Source organism: Microcaecilia unicolor, chromosome 2, assembly GCF_901765095.1.
Source record: "Microcaecilia unicolor chromosome 2, aMicUni1.1, whole genome shotgun sequence".
In the NCBI taxonomy this organism is placed as follows: Eukaryota; Metazoa; Chordata; class Amphibia; order Gymnophiona; family Siphonopidae; genus Microcaecilia; species Microcaecilia unicolor.
In genome coordinates, this window is record NC_044032.1 from 420,196,352 (window position 1) to 420,221,085 (window position 24,734).

The window sequence follows — 24,734 nt, forward strand, 5'->3', positions numbered from 1 at the left end:
ATCCGAGTTAATATGTGCGGACCCGAAAGGTCGTTATGTCTTCATTCGGCTGTGTCTGCAACAGAGAGATTTTTTGGTTTTAGGCATATATGGACCAAATGTTTATGATGCAAAATTTTACGCGAAATTGGAACAACAATGCCTCTCCTTTAAATCCACACAGTTATTAGTAGTGGGAGATTTCAACTTAGTTGCGGATCCCAATTGGGACTGCTCAAACCCCAGAGTAGCACATAGAGGAGGGCCAAGGGCGCATGCGCTGTCCTTTTTTCAGCATTCACTCAATTTGGTGGATGTATGGCGCTGCTTACATCTAGGAGAGCGTGATTACACCCATCTCTCTCGAGCCCACGGGACGTTTTCCAGAATAGATTACATTTTAGTAGCCCAATCGGCATTTCCCTGGGTAGTCGCGTCAGAGATAGGCCCGGAGGAGATATCAGACCACTCTATAGTGTGGATCGATGTACTTCAAGTTGCTTTCTCCTCCTCTGCTTCTGGAAATATTACACTGTGAACCATGTTTATTTGTAGTATTTTTCCCCCCATCCTAAGGCCCAAAATGTCTTCCTATTTCCCTCTTCAAGGTCCAGCCTCTCCACCCTCCCCAATGGCACACTCACCTTTGTCTTCTCCCCTCCCACCCTCCTCAACGGCATATTGACATTTCTCTGCCCCCCCTTCATTGTACTCCTGGAGCTGGCTCTTCCCCTCCTCCACAGAGAACGTGTGGCATGAGGAGGAAGTGAACCACTGCACAACGGGTCACTTCCTCCTCCTCTACCGGCTTAGACTCCGCTGTTTATGTGAACCATGGGCTGCCCGTGCTCCTCTCATGACAGCACAGTACTTCAAGTTGCTTTCTCCTCCTCTGCTTCTGGAAATATTACACTGTGAACCATGTATAAAACATACCAGCCATGGACCACAGAGAAGGAGGAAGCAGGGGCATAGCCAGACACCCAATTTTGGGTGGGCCTGGGCCCAAGATGGGTGGGCAGAAGAACCTCGTCCCGTCCCACAGGTGATTTGGTCTCTCCTCTCGCCTGCATGCCATATGGTGTCTCAAACATCCCCCCTCTCCCGTATACATTTTAAATAGCAGATTTTCACCAGCAGCGAGCAGCAATTAATACACACTGCTCATGTTGGCCCCACACCCTTCCCTCTGATGCAGCTTCCTGTTTCCGCCTAGGCAGAAATACATCGGAGGGAAGGCTGTGGGGCCGGTGCGAGCAGTATGTACATCACTGCTCACTGCAAGCGAAGATCTGCTACTTACAAGGTATGCAGGAGGGACACTTGTTGGGAGTTTTTGGCTGGTGGGGCTTGGGGATCCCTGCCAGCCACATCATAGGTATGCTGCTACTGGGTGGGCCTGAACCCAAAGTTGGTGGGCCTGGGCCCACCCAGGCCCACCCTTGGCTACGCCACTGGGAGGAAGTGGCTTCAAAAAAAGTGCTGTGCTTCTGATGGTCTCTTGCTGTGGCATCCAGAAGATTAGGTATGTCCGGGGATGGGGGATGAAGGCCCAAGGAAGACCAAGACAAGGTTGTGAAGGGCAACAGAAAGAGAACAGGTGAGTGGATGGGGCAAATGGAAAGTAAGGTGATGGAAGAACAAGGTAAAAATAAGGAAACACATGGGAGGAGCAAAGGAAAGTGAGCCAGCAAGGTGATCAGAGCCATCTAAGCCATAGGCAGACTAGAAATCCTGTTAGGCTGACAGGCTTGTGGGGGTGGCAATGCAGCACAGAGTCAGCAACAGTTACTCTTTAAAGCTGCTGTTAGTGGCAGGCTTTTCAGCATCCATATATGCTGCTTAAGGATGGCCACATCCTGTGTGTCCCTTCTGACAGATGTTGGAGGGGACAGGATACAGCTAGCCTTAAGCCCATGCACACACATGCTGAATGATCCAATTATGCAGGTTCAGCACTGGTGATGGGAGGGGAGTTGGTGGATATTTTGGAAGGGGGGAAAAGGAGAGATATGCTGGAGGGAGGGAAAGAGAGAAATGCCAGACACCTCTTGGGGGAAGGCAGATGCTGGAAACCAGAGGGGTGGAGGATAGGGAAGGGGAGATGCTGGACTATGGGTGGGAAATGATGGATGGTTCGCCTAGGGTGGCACGTACAGTATCCTTAGGCTGGCCCTGAATTTGATGGGGGAAATGAGGAGTAGGTGGGGAGGGATAAAAAGAGCAAGCAAATGAGTGAATGGAAGAGTTGACAAACAAGTATATGTGGGGTGAAATGTAAATGAATAAGTAAGGGAATGGGTCAAAGGGAGAGTGAGTGAGGGAATTGGGGAGAAAGAGAGAGAGTAAGGCGATCAGAGGGAGGATGGAGTGTAAATGAGATAAGGGATCAATGTCAATAAACCTTGGACTATCTTTGTCAAGCATAACAGACTATTGCCGTCACTTATGTCCAAGCAGACCTGACCCTGGAGGGTCATTGTGAGGGACTGAATGGTAGAACAGCAGGTTTCCTAAGAACACTCTCTCGACTGATGTCGAAGTTAAAGCACATTATGGCAGGTGGGGGAGACTCTGGCATGGAGATGGTTAAATGCCCTGGGACAGAACAGATCAGGGAGGCCCCAAGGAAAGAATTCTTCTAGAGAGAGACTCCAAGTGGTGGAATTCTCCCAGGGTGTTCCCATTGTCTGCAGTACCTGAGGAGACCTTGGGAAGAGGAGCGGCTCTCAGTAGAGGTTGCTACCCTGTGTTTGCCAGAAGCAGAGGCTTCAGTGAGGTAGGAGAAATTTTCCTTAGAACCTCAAAGTTAAGAGAGCGAGTGTTGACTAAACCTGTGAAGCTGTGTCAGAGACAGCGAGACTACAGAAATCTTGGAGAGCAGAAGAATTGACTATACTGGTGGAAGCCATATCTGAGCTAGGCTGCAGGGACCCTGAAACAAGAGGGGAGAGTAGTATATACTGAATTGTGGAGCCTGTCAGGGACAGTGCTCAAAGAAACTATAGTAAAGCATAGAGGAATCCTGTGCAGAAGGAATGGATCCTCAGAAGCTTAGCTGAAATTGGGTGGCGGAGCAGTTGGGGGGAAGAGGGGGTGGTGGTTGGGAGGTGAGGATAGGGGAGGGCAGACTTATACGGTCTGTACCAGAGCCGGTGATGGGAGGCGGAACTGGTGGTTGGGAGGCGGGAAATACTGCTGGGCAGACTTATATGGTCTGTGCCCTGAAAAGGACAGGTACAAATTCAAGGTAAGGTATACACATATGAGTTTGTCTTGGGCAGACTGGATGGACCATACAGGTCTTTTTCTGCCGTCATCTACTATGTTACTATCAAGCTCATTTTCAAAGCACTTAGCCTCCCAAAGTTCCATAGAAACCTATGGAACTTAGCCTCCCAAAGTGCTTTGAAAATATGCCTCTATGTAAAGCTGCAGTGGTTAAAGTGTCCAGTCTGTGGGGAGAACAGACTTGGAAAACCTTTATTCTGAATTTCAATAAAACTATTGTTCTACTTGCAACCCTTGTGTGTGGCTATATTCCTGAGAGTTCCAACCCTGACTGTGGAGCCACACTGCCACAGTCATGTCAAAGATATTGTGAGTAGATTTTTCCCTTCCTCTTCGATCCTGGATATCCTCTCTTCCTTTATACTTCTACACCCCAATTCGCCCTACTCTTTCTTTGACCTCCATCTCTCTACACTTCTTTCCTGAGGTCCTGTTTCTTCCTTCCTCTCCCTCTGCTGAAATTCCCTCCTCATTCCCCATCCACCAGATCCCTTCTCCCTCCCCCCTCTCCTATTCTTTTCCCTCTCCCTTCACAGCCCTGTGAGGTTCTCTTTTCTCTAAAAATGAAGAAAAGGAACAGAGGGCCCAATATTCAGCTGGCGGTGATCAACGTATTGCTCACTACTGCCAGCATTTTGCACAGAAATTCAATGCTGCCATGTCAGGGCTCCAGCATTAAATTTCCAGGAATACACAGTAAGCAAAAACATAGCTGGTTAAGTACAATATTTGGCACTTAACTTTAATCAGCTATGAAGAACCATATAAAGATAGGACTGTGTGTTGTTATTTTAGCCAGTTAAGTGCTGAAAATTGACACTTAACTGGCTAAGTGCCGACTTTGCCCTCAGAACACCACCACTCTGGAGGAGGGGAATTGATTCTGGTTGAATCTGATGACCCCATTGCAGTGCACTTATTTTTTATTAGAAAGAGCTTCCTTCATTCAACTTGGAAGACCTTGGAGGTGCTCCAAATTTCCTCCTCAGACTTGCAGGCTGCATCTGCTGCTAACCGCCCCCCCCCCCCCACCACCACCAATGGCTAGCACCAAGAGGCCCCCCAGGTCCTTTCCAGTGCATGAAATGATGCAAGAATTGATTTCAGCGCAGCGGTCCACACCAGATGCCAGCCTTTATGTTGACTGGGTTAATATCCTTTTATACCCAGTCCCTCAAGAGGAGCTGTAATGGTTTCGGCTCCCTAAGGTAGATGCCTTGGTAGTGGTGGTCACTAAAAAGACAACCCTGCCGGTGGAGGGTGGTATTGCGCTGAAGGATGTGCAGGATAAGAAGCAGGAGTTTGCATTAAAGCTGTCCTTTTGAGGTCTCAACCCTATCCTTGTAGGCCTCGATTTGCAGGAATTTCTCCACATTCACCTGGTCTGGATTTTTTCAGACAATTTGATGGCAGTGGCCTACAGCAACTGGTGGGGGGGGGGGACACCTGCAGCACTCAGCTGGCACTGGAGGCTCGGATGCTGTTTCGGTGGACAGAGGCCAATGTGCCCATGTTGTCGACAGCACACACCATAGGATCCTTGAATGTTCAGGCGGACTTTCTCAGTCGCCATGCCCTCATTCCAGGGGGGAGAGAACTCTCCCTGCGAGTCTTCTGTCTGATCATGCAGAAATGGGGGGGGGGGGGGGTCATTACTCAGAACTTAATGGCATCTTGTCTCAATGCGAAGGCACCTTGTTTTTTTTTTTTTTAGGAAACGGGACTCTGGGTTGTCTGGCCTCAATGCTTTGCTCCATTGCAGCTCACTTGCATTCTCTAATCCTTCGTAAAACTGTCGGATAATCGGCCGGTAGAGCATGTGCAGAGCAGCCAAGCGTTATGCTGGGTGCTCTGCGCATGCCAAGGATGTTAAAAGAAACGTCCTTTATGGACGGCCTTGCCTCTCCCCCCCGCCCGAGGTCACTGCCGCCGCTGCTCCCCGCTCCCCCTGCATTGAAATCAGAACTTTATGCAGCTCCGGCCCCCCCAACCTTCCTTCCTTCCTTGAAATGACAGCTTGCCCGCCATCCTCCGCCCCCCCTGAGGTCATCGCTGCCGCCACTCCCCCCTCCACCTGCCCCCTCCCTCTGCCACTGGGCGCAGCGCCTTCACACGGAGGTGAGAGGCGCTGTGAGGGCCCAGTGGCAGACGGAGGGGGGAGCGGTGGCGGCGACGACCTCAGGGGGGGCGGGGCCACGGGGGGGTGGAGGATGGCGGGGAAGCTGCCATTTCAAGGAAGGAAGGAAGGGAGGGGGGCCAGGGCTGCGATCTCGGGTGGGGGGGGGGGCAAGGCCGTCCATACAGGACATCCATAAAGGACGCTCCTGACAAGCACTTGGTCGTTTTTGCCCCCTCCCGATTTATTTTTTTACATTTTATATGTTTTCCAAGCCCGCATAGCCCCAACAAGAGGTACATACCTCTCGTTAGATTTCCCAGCATTTTCCAGTGTTAGGGCAAGCGGAAAAGCTTAGTGCATCTCATTTCAATAGGGTTTCTACACAATTTGCTCATCTGCATTCTGTTTGCGTTAGCTGCTACCGTTGTCGGGGGGGGGGGGGGGGGAGTAGTTAGTGCATGCCAGGGTTTACTACCTGCTCGTTAATGGCTCGTTATTAGCTCGTAAAGTTTAATGCATCTGACCCTAAGTTATTTACAATGCAGCAAAACTAATGGGGGAGGGAAAACAAAAACAAGCCACAATCAAAACCACAACACAGAAAAACAAGAGGATAATGGGGTGGGAAATATTACAACTTTACAAAATGGAATGAAGGGAAAAGGAAGAGAACAAAAGGAAGGTAAGGGCTGCCAGATAACATGCCTGAGATAAGAAAGCAAATAGATGCATCAGGAATGTGGAAAGGCCAAAGAGAAGTAATAGGCCTTAAAATGTCAAACTATCAAAGACTCATCAAGGCACAAATAGAGGATTGTGAAGCAAAAGTTCTCAGGGCTCAGATGAATAAAACATTTACTTTCACATTTATATACCTTGTCTTGCTGAGTTATTCACAGGGCTACCCCATAACCTCACCCGGGGTATCTCAGGCAGTTAAGAAAGCAAATAGAATGTTAGGTAGTGTTAGGAAAGAAATGGAATGCCTTTGTATCGCTCCATGGTGCAACCGCATCTCAAATACTGTATGCAATTCTGGTCACCACACCTCAAACAAGATATAGTGGAATTAAAAAAGGTAAAGAGAAGGGTGACAAAAAAATGATAAAAGGGGTGGGAAGACTTCCCTGTGAAGAAAGGCTAAAACAACTAGGGCTCTTCAGCTTGGAGACGAGATGGCTGAGGGGAGATATGATAGAGGTCTATAAAATAATGAGTGGAATGGAATGGGTGGACGTGAATTGCTTGTTGACATTCCAAAAATACTAGGACTAGGGGGCATGCAATGAAGCTATTAAGTAGTAAATGTAAAACAAATCAGACAAAATATTTCTTCACTCAACATGTAATTAAACTCTGGAATTCTTGCCAGAGAATGTGGTAAAAGCAGTTAGCTTAGCGGGCTTTAAAAACAGTTTGGGTAACTTCCTAAAAGAAAAGTCCATAAGCCATTATTAAGATGGGCTTGCAGAAATTCCACTGCTTATTTCTAGGATAAGCATCATAAAATCTATTTTACTGTTTTGGGATCTTGCCAGGTATTTTTAACCTGGATTGGCCACTGTTGGAAACAGGATACTAGGTTTGATGAACTTTTGGTCTGTCCCAGTTTGGCAACAGTTATGTTCTTATGTCATTCCATAGTGTAAGTGTGGCAACACTATAAAAGGACTGCCTTAAAGTATCCTGAAAAACCTGACGAAAAGAAGGAATGGTGAGTAAACCCTGGTTAGCTGATCAAAGAGATCGTGTGGGGACATATGGAATCAGGCCTGAAAAGACAGTAGGCCAGAGAAGCACATACTGTGAGACAGGAGGTTAATCTTAAAAGGAATTTGAAAAGACATAGGACGCATGTGTTCCGCAATGAGAAGAGGTGTGACATGGCCATATTTTTTTCTAATTGAGAAGTTTATCATAGTGCTTTGGACCAACTGCAAGCGGTGTAATTAGTATGCAGGCAAGCCAAGAAGGACAAAGTTACAGTAATCGAGTTTAGACAATACAAGTGAGTGTAAAAGGATAAGGAGGGAACTGCAGTCCAAAAGGGGGTGAACAGAGCTAAGTTGCTTGAGTGTAAAGGAAGAGGAGACCACACGAGAAATGTGAGAATGAAAAGACAAAGTATTATCCAAAGTGACCCCAGAATTCTAGTGGAGGGGGATAGCATTAATGGTAAAGCAAGGAGGATTCGCAGTGGGGAGTGAGAAGAGAAAATCATGGCGACTACTTGGTCAAGTTAAATCTCAGACACTGCTTGGCAAGCCAGTTAGCAACAGAGTCTAACTTGCGAGAGATGGAAACAAAATGTGAAGTGGAGCTTGAATCAAAAGAAAAGAGCAGTTGAATGTCATCAGCATTGTAGGCAAAACCAAAAACCAGAAACAGGTACAAATATGATAATCACTGAACAACTATGGAAGGAAATTAAATTAAGATAAGAGGAGCTCCCTCAGACAATTAAGCACCCATGTGCTAGTCTGTTTAGACCACTCTCTAGTGGGACATTTTATACAGCGTTTCATATTGATCTACTACTACTACTATTTAGCATTTCTATAGCACTACAAGGCGTACGCAGCGCTGTACAAACATAGAAGAAAGACAGTCCCTGCTCAAAGAGCTTACAATCTAATAGACAAAAAATAAAGTAAGCAAATCATATGAATTAATGTGTACAGGAAGGAGGAGAGGAGGGTAGGTGGAGGCGAGTGGTTACAAGTGGTTATGAGTCAAAAGCAATGTTAAAGAGGTGGGCTTTCAGTCTAGATTTAAAGGTGGCCAAGGATGGGGCAAGACGTATGGGCTCAGGAAGTTTATTCCAGGCGTAGGGTGCAGTGAGACAGAAGGCGCGAAGTCTGGAGTTGGCAGTAGTGGAGAAGGGAACAGATAAGAAGGATTTATCCATGGAGGGAAGTGCACGGGAAGGGGTGTAGGGAAGGACGAGTGTGGAGAGATACTGGGGAGCAGCAGAGTGAGTACATTTATAGGTTAGTAGAAGAAGTTTGAACAGGATGTGAAAACGGATAGGGAGCCAATGAAGCGACTTGAGGAGAGGGGTAGTATGAGTAAAGCGACTCTGGCGGAAGACAAGACGGGCAGCAGAGTTTTGAACCGATTGGAGAGGGGAGAGGTGACTAAGTGGGAGGCCAGCAAGAAGCAGATTGCAGTAGTCTAAACGAGAGGTGACAAGGGTGTGGATGAGGATTTTGGTAGAGTGCTCGGAAAGAAAGGGGCGGATTTTATGGATGTTGTAAAGAAAGAAACGACAGGTCTTGGCGATCTGCTGGATATGAGCAGAGAAGGAGAGAGAAGAGTCAAAGATGACCCCAAGGTTTCAAGCTGAGGAGACAGGGAGAATGAGAGAGCCATCAGCAGAAATAGAAAACGGGGGGAGTGGGGAGGTGAGTTTGGGGGGAAAAATGAGAAGCTCGGTTTTGGTCATGTTTAATTTCAGGTGGCGTTGAGACATCCAGACAGCAATGTCAGACAAGCACGCTGAAACTTTGGTTTGGATGCAAGGTGAGATATCAGGGGTAGAAAGGTAGATTTGGGAGTCATCAGCATAGAGATGGTAGGAAAAGCCATGAGATGAGATTAATGAACCAAGGGAAGAAGTGTAGATAGAAAAGAGGAGGGGACCAAGAACAGAACCCTGAGGTACGCCGACAGGCAGAGGGATAGAAGTAGAAGAGGATCCACCAGAGTGAACACTAAAGGTGCGGAGGGAGAGGTAGGAAGAGAACCAGGAAAGGACAGAGCCCTGGAATCCAAGTGAGGACAGGGTATCGAGAGGTATGCTGTGATCGACAGTGTCAAAAGCAGCGGAAAGATCAAGAAGAATGAGGATGGAATAGAGACCTCTGGATTTAGCCAGTAATAGGTCATTGGAGACTTTAGTAAGTGCAGTTTCAGTTGAGTGGAGAGGGCGAAAACCAGATTGTAGTGGGTCAAGGATAGCATGTGAGGAGAGAAAATCAAGGCAGCGGCGGTGAACAGCACGCTCAAGTAATTTGGAGAGAAAGGGAAGGAGGGAGATGGATCCTTTATACATTATGCATGTACATTGTGAGTTGTAAGGGATACGCGTAGTTCCCCTTACATTCCCACATAGTTGTTATGCAATGAGCCTTAATAAAGTTTGTTTTCTTAGTGATGTCACAGAAACATCATCATTCAAAGAGTTCCTACCTCCAGAGGAGTCTTTACGAGTACCGGAAATGGAGAAGCTTTTATTCAGCTGGCGATAATCCAGGGGAGAGAAACATGAAACCCGCGGAGTCTGGCGCAATTCAGGGGAGAGCATGCTACTTTCAGCAGCAGTTCATTTTAGAACAGCGACTTACTTCATGGAGCCTTCGTTGTTTTTTGTATGCCGAGCTCACAAGATAAGTGAATAGTTCATTAAGTATATCCTATTGAAACCATTATCTGCTTTGTTTGGTTTGTTGTTATAGCTGGCTTCAGTGACATTTCAAAGTGCAGTAAGATTATAGATTAAATTGGGCATGTTAGCAGTTACACTGAGCACTTATAGCACAATATATATCATTTGAAAGAGTGATTTCCCAAGAAGTGCTATGTCCCACTAGAGAGTGGTCTAAACAGACTAACACATGGGTGCTTGATTGTCTGAGGGAACTCCTCTTATCTTAATGTAGTTTCCTTTCATAGTTGTTCAGTGATTATCATATTTGTACATTTTCATGGTTTTTGGTTTTGGATATATTTTTTACCAGTGAAACTGGGATTTACTATTTTGGAGTTTTGGTATTCCACATTTTATCCCTTATGGCAGCCAACTGGCAGGCGATGTTTGGTTACTCGGATGAACATGCGACATCTATGTTACAGAAAACTCTTTTACAACAGACAGGGAATGTAGGTGACATGAACTTTATTATATTAAAAAAACACTTATGTACATTATAGATGTAATATGATTAGATTGGAATTGCTTACTGAATACACTCAACACCAAATGATACTCCGAGGTTTGCGGATTAAAAAAGATCCAAAGATATTTCAGGATAAGAAACCGTTCTAGAATGATGGGCAGCTATTCTGAACAAGTGTTCTAGAGATTTAATGGTATTGATTCTTGACACCATCCAGGAAGTTACAAAAGAGTTACAAATATCGTTGGATGGAGTGTTGACTCAACTTCAAGCAATTCCTTACTAGTCGGGGACTCCGTTTAAAATTGAAGAGCAGTTGAGTTTAGAACAAGACCATTATTCATTATGACAAAATAAACATAAGAAATTTCATAGGGACCAGCAGGGCTATGCCTCAGGTCCAGTTTACTCTTGGTTAAGTGACAACCCCATGTTGACTACACATCATCAATCTGGGGTTATCTCTGAAGCCTTATTGAGTTCTGATGAAAGTATAGGCACCACAAATGTAGAGGCACGATCCTCCCGTGAAGTTCGGGGAGGTTGTATGAGGAACCGGGGCACCTGACGCAGAGGTAGTCGAATACAACAACAATATTGATTACAACCAACTTCACAATCACAAAAAATTTCAGTACCAGGCTATTTTCCTGTTTTAGCCATGCAACCTCAAAGCAATATGTAGTACCATCAGTTTCCAGTTACACAGCAACAAACTCAACACATACAGGGGCCACAACAACTTCAGGGCAGTCAACAAGGGCAACAACAATAAGGTTTTCCTATTTTTCAAACGTTACCTCAATTAGGTCTCAATTCTACGCCCACCCCGTCTAATTTTTTTATGGGTACAAGGTCCCATTACCATATCCAGTCTACAGTGGGGTCAAATGTAATTAATTTATCTCGGTTCCAACTATCTCATACTCAGTTACAAGTTTTGGAACGTGTTCTTTCTTTTGTTCCCACAATTTTTCGTAACTGTTTCACCACGCATGTGGATTTGGAACATATTTCTTGTAATGCACAGGTACAATTACACTTTGCTCAACATCCTACCAACATCAATGCACAAGAGGTTTCTTTGTTCCATTCCAAATCAAGATGGATGCTTCCAGGACCTCTTGACATTTAAGGCGTTGGTATTATGGGATCTAGAAAACTTGGAACAACAAGACAAAAAAACAATCAAAACGGTTTCTGTCATGTCCCCTACCTCAATGCAAGCGGTGTCCTCGGGCTGCGCAGGGTCCCGTCGACATGCACACTTGACTGGCACTGCCCTGAGCCATATGTGTGTAGTTCATTTCTGGCTGCAGGCTCCTTGATTGCTTTGCTTCCATGCACCTGACTCTGCTCTCTCTCTCTGCCTGGCTTCCAGGCTCCTTGATTGCTTTGTTTCCACCCACCTGGGTCTGCTCTTCCTCTGCCTGGCTTCCCTTTCTTCTCTCCTGTTGGTCTTCCAGTTCCTTCTTCCCCTGCTCTTGTCCTATGGCTGTGTCCCTTCTCCCTGCTGATGTCAGACACCAGCACTTTATCAGCTGAGCTCTCCCTAGACTCCTTGCTTCAGCTTCTACTTTGGTAGGTGTTACTTGCTCAGTAGTGTGCTTCTCCTTTACTTTGTTCTTTGTTGCTAACTCTGCCTGTACCTGAATTACTCTTGTGTCTGCTGCCTGCCTGCTGACTCTGCCTGTACCTGGATTACTCTTGTGTCTGCTGCCTGCCTCCTGACCTTGTCTGTACCTGGATTACTCTCTTGACCTGCTGCCTGCCTACTGACTCTGCCTATACCTGGATTACTCTCTTGCCTGCTGCCTGACTGGCCGCCACGTTCATCACCCCGCTTCCTGCTCCATCTCGTAAGCCCTGCAGGCCGCCCGCACCTAGGGGCTATACCTCTGGGGAATGGCGGTCAACGCAGGTGAAACCTGGGGTTATCTGGCCGCCAAGCAGAACCTGGTCCGAGTACTGGGTTCGGCAGCGCTCTACTTGGTACAAGAACTCACAGGTCTGACAGTATGTTAATTTCAACACTGAAGAATAGAAAGCTTTACAACTATTGTCTCAAGAAAGATCCATTATTATTCGCCCAGCCGACAAAGGAGGTTCTATAGTTATTCAGAACTGAGAGTGCTATGTGACTTAAGTACGATGTCAATTATCTGATGCCATGTATTTCAACCTTTACTGTTCGCAACCTACCTTCTATTAACGATTTCAGGTTAGGTCTTCCCAACCCTAGGCAGGCGTATTGGGAGGCAACAAAGAGTGCTTTTTATTGTATGACCCCTCTTTTGTGGAATAACTTACCTCTAGAAATTAAGACTAAATGTTAATTTAAGAATTTTAAGGTTAGGCTAAAACCCTTTCTTTGTAATAAGACTTATTCTGGATCATAGTGTAGGGATTTTACTAGTAGTGACAGTTGCCCCTTGCAGTGAGGGATATAGCGATGTGATTGATCTTGATATGCTTGTATTCTTTCCTATCATTTGATGGCATTCCTCTTTTTTCCCCTTCTTTTATTGATTTTTATTGATCTGTATACATTGCTTTGATTTACTTGTTTAAAAAAGCTATTTTTAATAAACATATACTGGTCCAAACCAGTATTCCTCCTGCAGACAAGGCTGTGGGCTTTAAAGAATTGTGCCTTCATTTTTTTTCAGTGGAAAAGTTGAATGAAGGGCTGGAGATGGGAAAAGAGTGGGGGAGGAACCTGATATCACCAGGTGTGTCCCCTAAAGCCGGCACCCCTCAGTCGTGTACCCCAAAGCTCCACTGAACTAAGAGACCCAGAACAGGAGCCATTATCAGATGGGACCTGGAGCTTGTCAGAGATCATCCATCTGCCTGCTGGAGATCGAGAATACTGACTGATCAAGTAGCATTCCATCCTCTAAGACAGTGCAGTTCAGCACTCTCTCCAAGTCTCTGGATTTATCTGCTGTTGACACTCACAAACACAGGGAGAGACCGAGAGCTTTGAGTAGAAGTTGAGGAGGAGGTTTAGGGAACAGGAGCGTGCTGCGCAAGGGAGGATGTTGGTGAGAGAAGGCTAGTGGAGAGCACAAACAATATAAATAAGACTGCTGAGGATTGAAGGAGGGAAAAATTAGAGCAGAGAGGAGGACTTTTGTCTTTCCTTGTCCAGTGACCATTCAGCAGAGCTGTTCAGTGTTAAGAGCTCAGAGCTCAGTCATGACCAATCCCTTGATGTCTTCCATCCTACAGGTGCTGGAACTGTTATATCAGTGCATAGCCATTTTTCTTTTATTGTTAAACAGCAGCACCAAGTAACGGGCTCCAGGTCAAAAGAAACATTATTTGTCAATTCTTGTCAGTGTATAGAGCAGGAGTAAAGTGCCATTATTATTATTATTTGTTGCATTTGTATCCCACATTTTCCCACCTATTTGCAGGCTCATACATTGTTCCATCATGTGTGTGCATCTGTCATTTATCTAATACTGTATATCAGGCAGGTGCACTGCTGTGCTCGGTACATGCCCATTCTCCATCCTTGGCATGTCTCTTTGGGAGGCACATACTTGTAGGAGCTGTTATTGATATACTTGTTCATTCTTCCTTACATAATCACACTTGGTAGGATCTATGATATATGGGTGCCTATTTTGCCACAGTTTGGTACACATATTCCCCTGGATTCTTCTCATATTCTGGATTTGTGTGCACAACTAAATTAGTTAAGCCAATCAGTGCTGATAATTGCCAATTAAGCCATTATTGACACTAATGGGCATTAATTAGAATGTACGCACACAATTATCTAAGCATAACCTATAACGTGATATGCATAAATTCTAAGTCGCATAGTTGAAAAGGTGGCATGGCCATGGGCATTTCTAAAATCTACGCGCTGTTATAGAATACACCCAGTCCACTCGTAATTTAGTTGTCAGCATTTACACCAAGTCCCAGCTCCCGCAACTAAATGTAGTTTTGCGGATGGGCGCTTCACCGCATGGAAATTTAGGCAATTTCTATAAAGTACACCTAAATTCAGACGTACTTTATAGAATACACATAGGCGTATATTTTTGGCACCAATTTTTTTTAAGCGTGATATATATAGAATCTAGTCCATTGTGTCTATCTTTAATAGAAATACCACCTTTATGACCAGAGCCACTACTGAACTTCTGTAACTACTCTGTAATATGTACTTTTTCCCTTTTGCAAACGAGCTAATAAAGTTTGTGGAATTTGAATCAGAGACAGCGTATCTCTTGCCTTGATTCTGATAGCATGAGAGTGATCGCTTGAGAAACCAGAAAGCCAGCCCTTCCTGCACTTTTCGCGCGTTTCCACTTGAATCTGTCCGTTGCATGCCCCGGGTTTTCCCTACTCTCTCCACTTCACGTAAAGGTCTTGATTTATGCCCTTTATAGATGAAGGGTGTCCACCGTGCTACAGCGCTCCTTGCAACCCCTCACTATGTAATATTGCGAATTTGCGACTCAAGCGCACATCAGCAAAGTGCGTGCATGCAAGCGCAGCCGGCAGAGCCACCCCCTCCTCCTCCGGTCCATCATCGCCCCTCCTTCCTTCGGCTCCGCCCTCCCCCCTCACTTTGTGATCGGGCCTGGGTGCAGTAGTCTGCGCTGGCACTGGCGGTGGAGGCAGGAGCATGGCGGCGACGGTGGTATTGGAGAGCCGAGTGTGCGAGACGGAGGGCTGCGAGAGCGAGGCCAAGCTGCAGTGCCCCACCTGCATCAAGCTGGGCATCCAGGGCTCCTACTTCTGCTCCCAGGTACAGTTCTCGCCCCACAGGCGCCGCTTAGTCCGGTGGGGGTGAGGCATGTGGCCACTCACTCCCTCTCCTCTTCCCGCGGGGTGGGAGCCGCAGCCCCTGGGTAGGGCCACTCCCTGCCTCCTACCTTTCTCTATAGATCTCAGATCGGGGCCAGGTTGTTCTCTCTTTTCTTTGTGTAGGACGGGTTGTGACAGAACAAGTGTGCAGTTTTGGAGTTTTCTGGCAGTCCTACACCGGCGTTACTAGCCTGCAGGCTGGGTGGCCCTAATGTGAGTTAGGTGGTGATGGTGATCCCCGTGTCACACCCCATAGTAGCGTGTCACTGAAGTTTTAAATGGCATTTGCATGCGGTTTTTGCAGACTTATGCTGGCTGAAAGCGGAAGGTGGTTGATTTTTGCACTGGACATGCGCTGTCACTTTGCATGGAGGATGGTCGGCCCTGCTGCCAGTTCATTCTTACAAGCTTATTTTATTATTTGTAAGGCTAATAGGAATAGCGTTAAGAATGTATGTTTGAATTTATCACAACTTGCCGGAGATTGGTTAATATGACTATTAGAGGGGGGAGAACCACTTTGACCTTTAACTGGATGTGCCCGGTGTACAACGTGAGGGCTGTTGTCCTCCAGTCAGTCTGGGATCCTGTCAGAGATTGGCGTGAGATCTTTGGGCCGAGTTCAGAAGTACGAGCTAAAAGTTCAAGTGAAAGTTTGGTGCTTTTTCCGATACTAGCCTGTTGGCACTCACAATAATCAGAAACTGCTTCTTCAAGATGTGAGTCACATGGCGATGTAGTTGTTAAACGAGCAATATTTTCCCACTGCAGCAGTTTGACACATTAAAACCTTTGTGTATGGCGGTGCATCATCCCATTATTACTCGAGCAAAATGCTTAATTCGACCTACATGTTAACTGGGTGACACACTCCAATTTAAGAATATTTTCTTTGAATTAAGGGATTTTGTATTTCTTGTTTTTTAATTTACAGTATTTATATTAGATTTATCTGCGGCATGTTTTGCTTCTGCAAAATTTTGCTGTTCTTTTTGCAGAGTGTGTGGTCATAGGTGCTAGCTCTGTGGGTGCCTGAGCACCCCCAATATTGAACACTCCTTTAATGTGAGCAGGGAGTGTTCACTTATGTTGAGTGAAGCACCCCCAATCATTTTGAAAGGTTGGCTACGCTGAATATGGTGATAGATTTGATTCTTTTTTTTATTTTTTTGAGTCCTGGTATGTGTGTGTTATGTGCTGTGGAAGGCCAAGTTTGCATATGAAATATTTGCTTTCTGCGAAGGAGCAGTCTTTAAAAAGTGTCCTGATCAGTATGCATGCATGGAGTGTGTGTGTTGTGTTTTTTTTTTTTTTTTTTCTGGGATAAAACAGCATGATTAATATGTTACACCACTTGAATACACAGTTTTCCCTTTAATCTCAAACATTTCTACCTTTCTCACTCCCAGAATAGGTCCAAGATGGATTACATTAAAAAAGCCAGTAAACATAACTGAGATGAAAAAAATCATTAATTCTTAATGAGTGTACAATTTTAAGAATGTTTCTGATCCATATATTTATTAAATCAAAAGTCGTAATTGCTTACAGCAGCGGTTCCCAAACTGTGTGCCGTGACAAATCCCTCCCTTCTTCCGTCACACGAACCGCTACTGCTCCCCCTAATCCAGCATCTGCCTCCTCTTTGTCCTTGCTCCCCCCACTCCCCGCACACCCATCCCTGCTGCTTCACTAGATGAGCAGCAGTAGTGGCAAAACAATCTGCAGGCATGCGGTGCCAGACTTTTCATACACGCAGTTGACAGTTCTGCCCCTCGAACATCACTTCCTGTTACAGGGCACAGCCAGCAGCTGTGTGTATGGAGAGACTGGTCCCACGTGGCTGCAGCTTGTTTTGCTACTGCCGCTTGTTTAGAAAAATGGCAGTGGCAAGGATGGGTGTGGGGAGGGGGATTGGGGACAGAAAGGAGGCAGACGCTGGATTGGGGGGAGAAACATAGAGAGGGCTTAGGCTGGATGGAAGGGGGAACATGAGGGAGGGCAGACGCCGGATGAAAGTGGGGAGAGAGGAGAGCTGAGAAAACGGAGACAAGATGGCGTCTTGAAGAGAACGCTATAAGGCGGCTCTTCACCCGATTTACCGCAAACCTAAACTAATTACCTGAACTTATGCTGAAACGGAGGGGTAAGCAGCGTGTGATCCCCTCCACAGCTGCGAGATCTTCGGGTCTGATGGACCGCTTTGCTATGCCTGGAAGAAGTTTGGGGTCAAGTTCCTCGCTATTGGTAGGGGCGATAGGAGGCTCCTCGCTCCCCCAGCCTGAGGCAGAGACCACTTTCAGCCCCAAAGAACGGATGCCTCCGACAATGCCGGCATGGGGATGGCAGCAGGGAACATCCAGTGTCTTCGACCTAGGAGTACTTTCTGCAGAGGAGTCGGTTGCCAGCCTAGAACCGCTGAATATCATTGTCGGAGAGAAGATAATGGAGAGAGCCAGCGTTCTGGCACTGAACAGCAACAGGAGGGGAACAACCACCCAAAGGAAATTTATCTGAGCTGACAGCGACTAGTAAGTCATTTTTGCCCATAAAACCTGCAATTATAACTCCTAGTTCAATATGGGAGGCCCTTGTGGGGCTAGAAAACTCTTTTCCCCAGAAATTGTTTCTGGTGTCCCAAACTACTAAATTACCTTTGGAAAAGATTGCAGACATAGAAATAAGAACAAAATTATTTCATGAAATTGTACCTTGTTTCCTCTCCATTATTGTGGACTTGAAATGGATGAGATAAAAATGTATTACCTTATATTTGAATTGAAAAATGATGTTTAATCTGTTCCATTTTTGCATGTCAAGAGATTTTTTGAACTATTGTTAATACTTATAAATAATAAAAAAAAAAGTGGGGAGAGGGCTGATGCTGGATGAAAGGGGGAGAGAAGGAGGGCAGGCACTGGGTGGGAAACAGAAGGGGCTGAGGCTGGATGAAAGTGGGGATAGGGAGGGCAGAGGCTGGGGAGAAGAAGGGCGGAGGCAGGATGAAAGGGGGAGAGGGCAGAAGATGGGAGGAGAGGAGGAGGGCGGAGGCTGGATGAAGGGGGGGGGAGAGGGCAGGCAGATGCTGGATGAAGGGGGGGTGAGAGTTCGGGCAGATGCTGGATGAAAGGGGAGAGAGGGCAGGCGGAGGCTGGATGAAAGGGGAGAGAGGGCAGGCGGAGGCTGGATGAAGAGGGGGGAGAGAGGGCGAGCAGATGCTGGATGAAGAGGGGGGAGAGAGGGTGAGCAGACGCTGGATGAAGAGGGGGGGAGAGAGGGCGGGCAGATGCTGGATGAAGAGGGGGGAGAGAGGGCGGACAGACGCTGGATGAAGAGGGGGGAGAGAGGGCGGGCAGACGCTGGATGAAGAGGGGGAGAGAGGGCGGGCAGACGCTGGATGAACAGGGGGAGAGAGGGCGGGCGGGCGGAGGCTGGATGAAAGGGGAGAGAGGGCAGGCGGAGGCTGGATGAAGAGGGGGGAGAGAGGGTGAGCAGACGCTGGATGAAGAGGGGGGGAGAGAGGGCGGGCAGATGCTGGATGAAGAGGGGGGGAGAGGGCGGGCAGACGCTGGATGAAAGGGGGGGGAGAAGGAAGGCATACATGGGAATGCAGGTGTTGATGGCTGAAGCATGCTACTGATTTGCTTGCGCAAGCAGCATGGAGCTTGGACCTTTGGCAGTAAACCTCTTCAGCTAGTGGGGCTTGGGCATCCCCCCCAGCAAAGGTAGGCCTCTATGCTGGTGGGGGCGGGGGGAGACTTGAGAAGAACTGTGTAGCCTAGGGGCGCTGTGACCTGAGAAAGTTTGGAAACCACTGGCTTACAGAAAGAAGGATAAGAAGGTTGCTTTTTGATATTCAAAAGAAAACTGTTCCAAATATAAGCAGCCTGATATATAAAAGAACTTTCTAGTACTTGGTTTAAATGTATGCCCTTAACTGATGGAAACTTTAATAGGTATTGATCTAACAGAACATAGGGTAATAGCTCTTGAAAACTAGTCTGATAAAATTATTATTATTTGCTTGTTAACTTTGTTTTTTTCCTTTAGGGATTTTTTTTTACCCTCTTATTCAGAGAGCCTTCTGTGCTACCAAGCTGCTGGTGTGACACACTGTGTCGGCATGTTGCTTGTGGATAAGGCAGGGGATAAGACTACTCCCTTTTCCCTTTTGCAACTAGTTAAGCAAGTTCATAATGCTTGGAGAGTGCTTATTGGCCCATAAAATGAATTAAAATCACTTTGATGAAACATGTGAAGTGCCTCATAGTGATGCACATTTGTTGGGTGAATTCAGTTTTATCATGCCTTAAAATTTTATCCATGTTAAATCTATTTAATGAACATTAATCTATGAATTAAGTCATATTTAAAATGATTTTAATTTGTATGTGCAATGAACTGAAAAAAAGAGGAAAAATCAGGGGAGAAGCCCAAATGATCAAAAACCAAAACCTGTTATCAAAGTAGAATAAATACAGTTGCAAACTGTAGTTGACTGTTAATTTGAAGTGCGATAGTGTCATGAAACATGGCTTGGAATTTGTGTTTTTATATATTCAGAACTCCTTACTGACAACATACTGAATAGTTGGTACGTAGTTTCTTTATTCGCAAAGTAGAGGAAACAATTTTTCTTAATGTTTTCACCTACCTTCCCCACTACCCCTTCAAAAAGACTGTATACTACATTATATTGGTAGACAGGCCTGTAAATGCAGTTGAAAACCTGTAGGGTAGCATAGAGCCTGTTGGCCTCAGCCGCTGGTAATAGCCTCTGAGCTAACCCTAATATAAGGAAACAATTCCAGAAGCACAACATGAAATGCAGCACAGGTCAGGCACCCCTGAGAACACTTTACCAATTCAACTCCAAAGTACCATCATATTGGAGGATCCAAGATGGCGTCGAGGGAGGACGTACGTTAGTTGAGTTCCCGTGTTACACCAGAATACCTGAAGAAGTAGGCGCGCTCCCCAGAGAATGGGGAAGAGAAAAGGCAAAGCCGTGGTGTTGTCCTCCTCGAACATGGCTGGGGTTCCCACCACTTCTCAGCCTACTGTGGAGAGATTCGGGGTCATAACGTCGGGGATATCTGTTCCTGCTTCGGGGAACAGCAAGGCTTTATCGCTGAATCTCAGTGGAGAGGGAGTGACTTTGAGGCCCCCTGCTGGCACGACCCCTCCAAGACCCGGAAACAGTAACGCTTCGCTATGGAGGTCGACAGTGGAAACGCCAGAAGTGGGTTAGGATTTTCACGCGACCCGAGGAGGTCCTGGCGCAGCATCGACTCCGGATAATAAACCAACTGGGGGGTTGGAGAGTGAGCTCTTCCCCCGAAGATATCTGGGGGAAGATATCTGGAGAAATTGGATCTGGTGAAGCCAATAATGTCACAATGGACGTACTAAACGCGGAAAAAAACTCAATGCCTAATACTCACCTCCCAATACAACACGAATGAATATACCACCTTTAAACATACCAAAACTAAACCTTCCAATCTCAGAAACTTTAAAAATCCTTGGAGTCACTATCGACCGCCATCTAACACTCGAAACCCATGCAAACAACACAACCAAAAAGATGTTCTATTGCATGTGGAAACTGAAAAGAATAAGACAATACTTCCCAAGATCCGTCTTCCACAACCTAGTGCAATCCCTCGTCCTCAGCCATCTGGATTACTGCAATTCACTATACGCAGGTTGTAAAGAGCAAATACTAAGAAGACTTCAAACAGCCCAGAACACTGCAGCCAGACTCATCTTCGGAAAACCAAAATACGAAAGTGCTAAACCCTTACGAGAGAAGCTGCACTGGCTCCCACTTAAGGAACGCATTACCTTTAAGATATGCACATTAGTCCACAAAATTATCCACGGTGAAGCTCCAGCCTACATGTCCGACTTAATAGACCTACCACCCAGGAATGCTAAAAGATCATCTCGAACTTTTCTTAACCTCCACTTCCCTAATTGCAAAGGCATAAAATACAAGGCGCTGCACGCATCAACCTTTTCTTACTTAAGCACGCATTTCTGGAATATACTACCACGCAACTTGAAAACAATCCACGAACTAACCAACTTCCGCAAACTACTGAAGACTCATCTCCTTGATAAAATTTACTGCAAGGAGCAATACACATGAAGTCCACACTCACTATTCCAGAAATACACCAATACATTATTTTCTGAACTCTCATCCCCCGTAATCTCATCACACTTAAACCTTCACTCACAGAAAATGTTATACCGAATGTTCTTTTGCTAAGGTTTATCACCCTACCAATTTCCAGTTGTCTCTTTCCATTGTTCCATTGTTCTTTTCCTTGACCTATTCCCTAACGACACCTTGACCTTGTCTCGCTTAACTTCTCACAATGGAATCCATAACTGATTGTAACAAACTGCATTTCCATTATTTACAATGTATTGTAAGCCACACTGAGCCCGCAAATAGGTGGGAAAATGTGGGATACAAATGCAATAAAATAAATACTATGGGAAGTGCTGCAGAGTGTGAATAACTCTCTTCTTCAGATGTTTAAAATTTTCAGGAATAAACATGTGAGTTAAAGAATATATATTAATACTTATCTAACAAAGTGGAAGTCCAAGATATTAAAAATAGAGACTTTGACTACGGAAATGGTTTCTCTACGAAAATCAGTTAATTTGGTAATGGACAGCCATGTTTCTTGTAAAAATTGGAATTGCTGGAGAACCAATTAAGGAAAAATAACTTGAGAATGATAAATTTTCCTATAATATCTTATATATCAAAGTACCATCATAGCCCTCTCGTGCCCGCAACCCAATTCCATTGCCCCTGGGGTCACACACGTAACAAACTGCTTATTTTGTTTATCAGGATTTATTTACCACCTTTTTGAAGGAATTCACTCAAGGCGGTGTACAGTAAGAATAGATCAGACATGAGCAATAGGCAATTACAGCAGTAAAAATATTCAAAAACCGCACAAAGTATGGCGTGGTATGCTACTTACAATGTCAACACAATACGTAATAGAACATTATAATTGGTAGTGAAGGGTAAAGCAAAGATATATAACATATAGATAGGTAAGAAAGTAGGAAGAGTTAGAAAGTGAGGTGATTGATTTAAAGAAAGTTGCACATGACGTCAGAGAAATAGTTAAATAGTATAATATTATTACTCGCACATGGGCCCCCCACCTTGCTATGGGCTCTGAGAGAAAGCCACTGAAAATAGGAACCTCTTCTATACTTTAAGGAAACCCCTATCCCCCCTACACTTTTCGTGGACATCTGTTCATTCAATACATTTCTCTGCTGTCAGTGTGAGAGTGATTTTTTTGCTTTTCCACTGCATCAAAACTTGCTTCTTCCCCAGCACCCAGACATTCCACATTCAAAAGCAAAGGGCCCTTCCTCACACCCTAGAAGTAGAGGACTCACCTTGAAGAATTGTTTCTAGGTGAAGACTCATCATCTGCCCTATAAGCTGACTCACACAGTTTTTGATTTTCTCCAAAATCTCAACACCAGGGCACATCCTAAATATATATGGCTTCTGTGAAAATGTTTGAATGTAGTTGTGGCTGTTGATTTTCTTGTTTGACTGAATTTCTTTCCTATCTTACAAACGGCGTTCAATTCTATTTTTTTTTCCCTTTGAACTAGCCTGTACACCACTTTGACCTGCCTGTCAGATAAAGCGGGTATTGAAAGTCTGAATAAACCATATGCCCTAATATGCTAGGAGCCTGCCCATGGTGCTGGCAATAATCAGACAAAGCAGGCTGCTTATGTGATAAATGAGCTGTAGCAAAGTAGACCCTCAACAAGGATTAATATAGTATAGCTGCAATTGGCCATTACCAGTTAAGAGTAGGACTATGTGCAATACACTGTTTCAGCCACAAATTTGTGCTTTGGTTAAGAAATGTTTCTTTAGGCTCTGACAGGTTCAGTCTATTGGGTCCCTACTACACCCTTTGGCCCTAAATATATTGATCCACTCTTTCATCATTAGCCAACTAGATGATTGCAACACACTTTACAATGGTCTTAGGATGAAAGATGTCATACAAAATACAGCCATAAAATTGATTACAGGGACAAAGAATTTTGACCATGTAACACCTCTCATGAAGTCGGCACATTGGTTTACCGTTGCCTCATTGTACCATCTACAAAACTGTATTCTTATATATACAAAATTCATCTTTTGCGGTGAACCTCTCTGTCTTTCCCAATTTCTATCTCCTCATTCTTTTCAGAAAGCTTTAAGATCCTCAACTCAAAATAGGCTGACGGTTTCCTCACTTCAAGAAATCTTCCATGAACACACTAGGAGAGATTTTTTTTTTTTTTTTAGGATAAGGTTCATTCCATTGGAATCAACTACTGCAATCTCTCTCAACAGACATCATTACGAACTTGTAAATTGGAACTTAAAACTTTTTATTCACAGATGTGTATACCTGAATGTCATGCTGGTCCCGAGATGAGCCTGAATGATCATATCCCCCCTCCTTATATACTGATCATTACTATCCTATCGAAATTATGTCCTATTTTTTGAGGAAATAAGAAAGCCATGGGATAGGAGGTAATGTCCTATTGTGGATTGAAAACTGGCTAAAAGTGAGAAAACAGAGAGTAGAATTAAATGGTCAGTATTCTCAATGGAGAAGGGTAGATAGTGGGGTTCCTTAGGTGTCTGTGCTGGGACTGCTGCTTTTTAACATATTTATAGATCTAGAGATGGGAATGACAAATGGAAGTAATTAAATTTGCTGATACGCAAAGTTATTCAAAGTTGTTAAATCTCAAGAGGATTGTGAAAAATTGCAAGAGGACCTTATGAGACTGGGAGACTGGGCGTCCAGATGGCATTTAATGTGAGCAAGTGCAAAGTGATGCATGTGGGAAAGAAGAACCCAAACCATAGCTATGGGATGCAGGGTTCTACATTAGGAGTCGTCATTCAGGAAAAGGATCTAGGTGTCATTTTTGATAATGTTGAAGCCCTTTGCTCAGTGTGCAGCGGTGGCTAAGAAAGCAAATAGAATCCTTGGAGTTAAAAAGGGAATGTAAAACAAAAATGAGAATATTATAATGTCTTTGTATTGCCCCATGTTGCGACTGCACCTTGAATACTGTGTTCAATTGTGGTCACTGCATATCAAAAAAGATATAATGAAATTAGAAAAAGTACAGAGAAGGGTGATGAAAATGATAGAGAGGATGGGACGACTTCACTACTACTACTACTTAACATTTCTAGAGCGCTACTAGGTTATGAGGAAAGGCTGAAACGGCTAGAGCCCTTCAGCTTGGAGAAGATATAGCTAGGGGAAGTAGAAAAGGTTCAAAGAAGGGCGATGACAAAAATGATAACGGGGATGGGACGACTTCTCTATGAGAAAAGGCTAAAACGGCTAGTGCTCTTCAGCTTGGAGAAGAGACAGCTGAGGGGAGATATGATAGAGGTCTATAAAATAATGAGTGGAGTTGAATGGGTAGATGTGAAGCGTCTGTTTACGCTTTCCAAAAATACTAGGACTAGGGGGCACACAGTGAAGCTACTAAGTAGTAAATTTAAAACGAATCGGAGAAAA

At 45.1% G+C, this 24,734-nt stretch overlaps 1 protein-coding gene across 2 annotated transcripts in view; it reads left to right on the forward strand.

Moving 5' to 3' along the window:
* Positions 1-24,734, forward strand: part of METAP1 (methionyl aminopeptidase 1) — a 148,659-nt gene that overhangs the window by 6,346 nt on the left and 117,579 nt on the right. The window contains exon 1 of one of the 2 annotated variants that reach the window (XM_030190719.1): positions 14,881-15,061. The exons of the other annotated variant lie outside the window; for it this stretch is intronic. Coding sequence (XP_030046579.1) covers positions 14,939-15,061 — 123 coding nt within the window. The 5' untranslated portion in view covers positions 14,881-14,938. Of the gene's footprint in view, positions 1-14,880; positions 15,062-24,734 lie in introns of those variants that run through there. 2 annotated transcript variants of the gene reach the window in all.